The 8,402-nt window shown below is 42.7% G+C and overlaps 1 protein-coding gene across 1 annotated transcript; it reads left to right on the top strand.

The window, feature by feature from the left end:
- Nucleotides 1-459: 459 nt before the first annotated feature.
- On the top strand, nt 460-8,142 carry LOC142213205 (uncharacterized). Its single transcript, XM_075281462.1, has 2 exons — nt 460-538; nt 4,597-8,142. Exon 2 carries the CDS (start codon nt 4,607-4,609, stop codon nt 8,009-8,011), a length of 3,405 nt encoding a protein of 1,134 aa, XP_075137563.1. The 5' UTR covers nt 460-538; nt 4,597-4,606; the 3' UTR covers nt 8,012-8,142.
- The last annotated feature ends 260 nt before the right edge of the window (nt 8,143-8,402 follow it).

Below are 8,402 nucleotides of genomic sequence, written 5' to 3'. Positions count from 1 at the left end.
ATTGATGATTTTTGTGTGGTTTTGTTGTCATCACATTCAACGTTTTGCAGAACAAAAGTATTCAATGAGAATATTTTATTCATTCAGATCTAGGAGGTGTCATTAGAGTGTCTCCTTTATTTTTTGAGCAGTGTATATATATATATACATGCATACTCTCACATACTTGGTGTCAGGAGAGCAGGGCTGTGGTGTGAGCTGTTACATAACTCTCTTTGACAGGAAGACATGTTACAGATAACAGTGGCCTCAGGCTGTGCACACAGGAGCGCTTCCCCCCTCCCATCTGAGACAATACGTCACATTTCACTGAGCTCCCCGCCCCTCTTGGTCACTTGAGCAGTCACTTCCTCAGATACCTATCAAAGCCTGAAGGCGAGGGTGACTGCTCACGTGACCCAGAAGGGGCGTGGAAGGTGACGTATTGTCTCAGAAGGGCGGGGTAGCCCTGCTCTGTACACTGGAGCAACACTGAGGAACACAAGTCTGTCAGGAGAGAGTGAGGAGAGAGCGTAGCCTGCCAAGGAGCAAGACATCAGTAAGTGCTGAGAGGGAATTTAGTTATTACTAGAGATGAGCGCACAGCGTTCGATCGAGTACATGTTCGATCGGATATCAGGCTGTTCGATTGGAGTCGAACACCAGGAGGAAAACTCACTAAAAATTCGATTCCCCTCCCACCTTCCCTGGCGCTTTTATTTGCACCAATAACTGCTCAGGGGAGGTGGGACAGGAACTACGACAACGGAGGCATCGAAAAAAAATCGGAAAAAGTAATTGTCTGGCTAATTCAGGTGACCTCCAATTTATACGAAGAGTGGATTTAATATAGTGGATTGGATAAATCTACAGGCAGGGTTAGCTAGGGATTACCTTTATTTAGGTGGGAATGTCACTCACCCAGCTCTCTGGGATCCCGACGTAGTACAGGTTCTTGGGCTTATTAGATGCCCCCAGACATGCTTCCCCTGCTGTCCCAGTTGCATTCCAGGGTGTTGGCATCATTCCCTGGGGTGTCATAGTGGACTTGGTGACCCCCCTGAGTCGAATAATGGTTTCCCCCTAAACGAGTATTTATTCCCCATAGACTATAATGGGGTTCGATGTTCGATCAAACAGTCGAATATTGAGCGGCTACTTGAATCGAATCTCGAACATTTCACTGTTCGCTCATCTCTAGTTATTACATATATATATATATATATATGTGTGTGTGTATATAATATTATATTGTATTACTTTTATTTTTTGTATTACTTTAATTTTATTCTGTTTTCCGTACCTGATGAGGCGGCCATCTTGCCCGAGCTGCTTCTTCTGCTCTGTGAACAGCATTTAGTGATCTGCTTTACAGCACGGTCATGGCCATAGGCATAAATAGACTGAACCAGACTCATTGGGTCTATGGAAGGGTTTTCTAGACCTGCTACATGCAGGGAGACGGAGTAGATAAGCCGTGACATCACTTATTGTCAGTAGCGGATGTAATGATAGATCAGTGGTGTTATCTACAGGGGTGTTATACTGTATAGTCTATTCTATTTCACTTTATTGTATGTGAGGTGACTGCTGCTAAGTATACTCCTACAGTAATGCAATCCACCTTTCTACCAATGGCTATGTCCTGTCACTGGGAGAAAACTGGGGTCACTGATGTCATCCTGCAGCGGCATAACCCCTGTGATCACATTGCAAAGGGTTGCTGGAGTGACAGAGGAGCCCCCACCATGCTGTGGATGCTGACTGTACAATTTTATGGGGTTGGATGATGGCTGACCAACTTTATTGGTCTCCTATCAGTGCCCCAATGAATAAGTCTGATGGTAACAGCCTGAGCATTGGGACTGCAGCACAGATAACACTGAGCTAATCCCTTATCTCCTGTCTGCAGGACCCACACACAGAGCATGGGGGGGGGGGGGGGGTCTGCAAGGGTCTCATTCAAATAGAGAAGTGGTGTGTAAGCTCAGCTACCTCTATTTATTTTTAGGCGGTATCCAGAATGATGAAGCGTAGACACCACTACTTTATTCACATAGGGTACTTGTAGACTACTTTTCCTTTGCGGTCAGACCCCCACTGGTCAGACAATTCTCCTCAGTCCTGTAGATGTGTTAGTAAGGGATAATACAGAGAGCGAGCGGGATCTGAATTTCCCAGCAGGGTTTATTTCACGCAGTTAAGTGGTCTTTGATAGAGATGAGCGAGTACTGTTCAGATCAGCCGATCCGAACAGCACACACGCATAGAAATGACTGGACGTAGCCGGCACGCGGGGGGTTAAGCGGCCGGCCGGCATCAAAGCGGAAGTACCAGGTGAATCCATTCATTTCTATGGTGCGTTCTGTTCGGATCGGCTGATCCCAACAGTACTCGCTCATCTCTAGTCTTTGAGTGTCTGTGTTTTCTTTTTCTTATATACTGTACGTTGTCTCCCTTTATAACTCTCATGGTGAAGTGAAAGAAGTAAACTATAGATCTGAAAACTTTATTAGGTACTGTGACAATTGGGGGTAATGTAGCATCAAAGGTAAGCGGTTTTCCTGGATTTACAGAGGTGTTGGTGGCGCTGGATGCCAAATAAACAGCAGATCGGGTAATGTAAACCAAAATAAGAGGCTTTATTCAGCTTAAACGGGTGCAAAAACAACAAACAGCCTAGCCCACACACAGAGTACTATCTCACTTCTTGAACCCCCACTAGTCTATTGGGGCAAGATACTCTGAGGTTTCTTCTCACCAGTCTGGCTCAAAGTCCTTTCTGGAATCTGGAATCTTGGGACAGACCTCCTGTCTGTCTCTAACTGGTCCAGTCCAACTGCTCCTACAGGCCACCAGCAGCACTCTCCTGCTGTGTGCACTCTCTCTGGAGTTGAGCCCCTTTCTCTCTCATGGGTGTGGTCAGGGTCCTTTTTAACCCTGTTTGTGGTCGCTCTACAGCGCCCTCTAGGTTCACACCTTCACAGTTCATAAATATACAATTACCATATTTTTAGGACTGTAAGACGCACCGGACTATAAGATGCACCCAGATTTTAGAGGAGGAAAATAGAGAAAAACTTTTGAAGAAAAAAATGGTAAAGTATTTAAAATATGGGAGTTGCAATTTTGCTACAGCTGGAAGACCACATTGACAGGTGGTCCTGCAGCTGTACAGGGATGCATAGGGTGTCTTTTTTTGGCAGGGTCAGGGCTCGTTCACATCTGCGCCCGATATCCGTTCATGCAGGTTTCCGTTTCCTGCACAAAACAGAGCAGGAGACGGAAACCTGCAGGACTCTTTCATACCCATTCATTTGAATGGGTTTGAAAGATGTCCGGCCGTGAGCGCCGGTGAGCGTTTTATGCTCTCCACCGCGAAACCGTTTTTTTTTAAATCGGACACAAAGTCAGACATGCAGTACTCTGTGTCCGGTTTAAAAAAAACGGTTTCACGACGGAGAGCATAAAACGCTCACTGCCGCACACGGCCGGACCCGGTCTGACAGCTTTCCGCTCAGAACAAACTCCGGGCGTTAGTGTGAACCCAGCGTCAGATGTATTTTTTGTTATACCATTTTGGGGAATGTCTATTGCTTAGGTCAATTTTTATTCAAATCAGAGTTGAAACAGCGAAAAAAAACAGCAGTTCGGCGCTATTTATTTTCTTTCCTGGTACGACGTTCACCGTACGGGAAAAATATTTTTAAAGTTTGTAGACCAGGCATTTTCTTACACAGGGATACTTAATGCGTATGTATTTCACAGTAATTGTCTACTTTTATATCTATTCTAGGGAAAGGGGGGATTCAGAACTTTTATTTATTTTTATTTTTTTATGTTTTATTTAAAAACATTTTTTTTAGTATTTTATAAGCCCACCCCTGGGGGGGGAGGCTTGAACCTGCAATTATTTGATTGCAAGTCCCATACACTGCAATACAAGTGTATTGTACTCTATGGGAGATTCTGTACATTACTATTGCAGCCTGCAGCTCTAGAGGTATGGGGCTGGTGGGGACCGGCCTCGGGAAAAATTTTTACACTTTGGGGGCGAAAGAGAAGGTGTGGAGGTGTAAGTAGTAATGCCCACAATCAGCTTGGATTCTGATCGCAGGCATTAGCTTTGGTGTCACCGCTGTACATTACAACGGAGACCTAGTTTGCTCTGCAGCAGAGCGGCCGCCATCATTTTTACAGACCTGGCATCTGCTGTAATAGCACGGCGGATCCTGGGATGGGTTTACTGGGACACCCTGTCCTCTCTCCTAGGGCCCGCACATCGACTTTCTCCTGCGACAGCAGGACTGAGACAATGCTGGGATCCTGCTCCTCTGCTCCCCATTCCCTTGCCAAAACAGTCCACATTCGGACTATAACAGGCACCCCATTTTCCTCCCAAATTTGGTAGAAAAAAATGCGTCTTATAGTCCGGAAAATACAGTACTTATATACCTATATAAACTAGTATGCAAAAAATAGAAGAGAAAGAAGAGTTCAAATGTTAGCAAAATCCAAAATTGTGGAAACCAGTGAATACACATTTCTGTTCTATGTAAATATATAGAAATATTAATACGGGAAGTTTTACCTATATATTTTTTTTTTATTATGTAGGCGTTTCATCATGCCAAACTGCATTGTGCGCGGCTGTGTTCGTGCAAGGAAGAAGTCATGTCCTTCCATAATCCTTCATAGTTTTCCAAGAGAACCTGAAAAAATCAAGCAATGGCTGCAACAGACAGGACAATATGGCTCCGACATTGACAATATGGTTGTGAAAGTATTTCTGGGAAAAGTAAATGACGCGTATAGGATGTGTTCTTTACACTTCACACATGACTGTTACCACTATGATGGTTATCGGAAGACTTTAAAAAAGAATGCGGTTCCAACTATATTTAATATCATAAAGCCTGCTACAGCGCCATCAACATTTCCAGTATCTACAAATCTTCCGCCATTGCCGGGAACATCTATCTCTTCTACTGAGCAACTCATCCCTTCTGCTCCACCTATCGAGAACCGGAAATCATCTTGGTCGGATACAGGACGTGCATTGCAGATTGTTCATCCTAAGCTACTCTCACAACCCACCATTAAGCAAATGACTTTAGTTCCTGTGGTTCCTCAAGGTGTTTTTTTTCAAGCACGTGGCGTTAGATCATCAGTAAATACTCAACCGACTGCAAACTCTAGATGTGAGGCCACGCAAATGTATTCTGCTTTGCCTTCTGTTAGTCAGCAGTCATCTGCAATTTCTGAATTTATAGCATCACCCCGTGGTGGTAAGCAGGAACAGTTAACACCTAATACATCAGCCTCTGTGATATTTGTGCAGAAACCGTCTTCTCTTACGAGAAATCCTGACTTGCCTTTGGATACCCAGCTCAGGTCAGAAGCTACATCTTCAAGCAACAAACTTCCATCTTCCACCAAACCTTCTGGTCTGATAATATCCTTATCCTCGGCATCAAGTGCAGTGATCTCTACCTCTGGATTTGACAAGTCTAACTCTAAACCTCCGACTACTCCACCAGTCAATATTCCTTTAACCGTCATTGGTAAATCAAAGCCATGCCCCATGACAGTCCTTCCAATTTCTGGAACTGTGCCAGCAGTAACACAGACGCCACCCACATCTGGTTTGACACAGAACCCACCGTGTACATCTGTTGTCCATTCTCCTCTCAAGACACCTACGCCACAAACTCTAATCCCTGGTTCTGAGCCTGCATCAAAGAAAAGAAAATTCTCTCCTAATCCCATTATTTTACCGAGCCCTTGTATAAACCAACCATCTGATAGTACAGCAAAACATTATTTTGTAGCAAGCAGTGCACCATTGATTCAGCCATCTTCAGGTAGCCGGCTGTTTCTGAAGCCTTTAATGGTTGACAAAGGTGTGAACACTGATTATTCCACAAATAGAAGAAGTTGTTGCATTGCCACTGACCCAATGTATAGGAGAAGAAATGCGCGTACACAGACTAAAATATATACAAAACATCGTAAAATTATGTGTAACTTGTTAGTTTCAAGCAAACAAACCAAGAGCTCAGATTTAACTGTTTCTCCTGTTAGTCCAGAAGACGTAGGATTTAGTGACTGCAGCGCCTCCACGTCAAGTGACGATGACAGTGACCCATGCGATGACGTGGAATCTGTTCATCTGGATCTTGTTAAAGTTGAGATCTTTTCGGACCCTGAAGTGGATCTATCTATCTCTTCAGATATAAAACTTGAAAACCATGTTAAAAAAGAAACTGAAGACCTTCTATCCCCAACAGATTTTAAAGGTTCTTTCACAGCACCAGGATTGGACAGCAGTAATCTGAAAGTAGAACCCAATGTAAAAACAGAAGTGGATCAAAGTCCAATTTCTACGCCTTCACAAAATATCATTGACTTCGTATCACAGCATCTAAAAATTGAAAAGATTTCGTCCATACCAAATAAACCAGTATCTCCAACCTCATGGGAAACATCGGCCATTCAGACTGATGAGGAACCAGAAGACCCAAGTGACTCCTCGTTCTATGTCAATGAACTGAGTGAGGATGAGGATGAATCATTCTTAGTGCCAAGTGAGGGAGAAGATGAAGATGACGTAAAGCAGGTCTTCCAGGACTTGGATTCACCAGTGGAGAATCCTGTAGAAGAAGAAAAGTATATTGTTTTTGAGTCCTGTCTCAAAAAACTGATAATGATGATCCCGTGTATGTCCAAAAGCAAATGTACGTCGCCACTTACACAATACAGAAAGGAAACCATTGGATCCTATTTGTCAATAGAAGTTCGATGCAGGTCTGGTCATACAAGTTTACTGTGGGAAAGCCAGCCAAGACATGGATATGAACCATTGGGAAATGTTCTGTTATCGGCCGCAGTGCTATGTAGTGGTTCTAGTTTTGTGAAATCCCAACATATGTTTAAATTGCTGAATGTGAAATCCATAGACAAAGCTTCCTATTACAGACATCAATCTATGTACCTGTATCCGGCCATTAGACATCACTGGAGGGAGGAACAAAAGGCCGTCATACGAAGTGTCCAGGAAAGACCACTTTGCTTGGCAGGAGATCGACAATTGGACAATCCTGGATTTTCTGCTAAGTATTCTATATACTCCTTGATGGACGTGGCTAGTAAAAAAATCTGTTCATTATCGGTGGAGCCGGTTACTCCACAAGTGACATTGGAAGGGCTAGAAAAAGTAGGATTTCAGAAGGCAATGGGTGAACTCCAGACTATGAATGCCAAAGTGAAGATGGTCGTCACTGACCGAAGTATTGCTATTCAAGAAATTCTTAAGGACGAGTATCCAGGTATTGCACATAAATTTGATCTGTGGCATTTATCCAAATCAATTGGCAATGAGGTTTTAATGGCAGCCAAACATAAAGACTGTGAAATCCTATATCAGTGGGTGGAGGCCATCAAAAACCATATTTGGTGGAGCTCTTGCACATGTTGTAATAACCCTGATTTATTGATCCAGAAATGGAAATCGGTTATTCAGCATGTCGCCAATGTTCACAGGTGGGACAGTGATAGTGACTGCAAAGCGTGTCATCATCCTCCGCTCCCTAAAGAAGTGGTGAACAATACAAACTGGTTGGAGGAAGGTTCGGCTGCCCATGAAGAACTGAAAAAAATTGTTGAAAACTCCAATCTGCTAAAGGACTTAAAAGAATTGTCTTTCCTATGTCACGCAGGAGAGTTAGAGATCTATCGTACCACTTGCCTTAAGTATCGTCCAAAGTCATTACATTTCTTTGTGGACTCTATGGTAGCACGCACGCAACTGGCAGCCCTGGACCATAACAGAAATGTCCATAGGGTTAAGGAAGTGCTGAAAAATGCTTCAAGTAAAGATGAATTAGGTACTATGACACGGAGTATAGACGTCTCTAAAGGTGAAAAGTCATGGATTATTAAAGCACTGTATGAGCCAACTTGCCAAAATTTTCTTTTTGACATTATGAATGATGTCATAGCCCTTGTCAAAGAAGAGAAAACACTTTCATGACCGAATATGGAAAATCAACATGAGATGACTTTAAAATGACTTAGTACCCAAAAAACTTTTTTAAAAAAAATTGTATAACTTGTACATTTTGTATAATGTAATTTACAAAGTTATTAATATTATTTTTTGATCTTCCACCAACAAATTTTTAAATTATTTGTAATTCCAATTTTTTTTGGGGAAAATGTTATTTTATTTAAAAAAGAGAGACGGTAATATGGTGAAAAAAAAAATAGAAAATTCAGTAATATAAATTGAGACACATCTTTTGGGGTCGGCAAGGATCCTAGTTTTGTCTTCTACTGGGGTCATGAATGTGGTCAGAAAACAAAATACATTGCTGATATGAAGTCCAAAAATGTTGACCTTAAAGGGCTGTACCTATAGTATG

This window comes from Leptodactylus fuscus, chromosome 7 (assembly GCF_031893055.1).
Source record: "Leptodactylus fuscus isolate aLepFus1 chromosome 7, aLepFus1.hap2, whole genome shotgun sequence".
Classification (NCBI taxonomy): domain Eukaryota; kingdom Metazoa; phylum Chordata; class Amphibia; order Anura; family Leptodactylidae; genus Leptodactylus; species Leptodactylus fuscus.
Note: the sequence above shows the minus strand (reverse complement) of the source record. Positions and strands in the feature narration are given on the sequence as shown.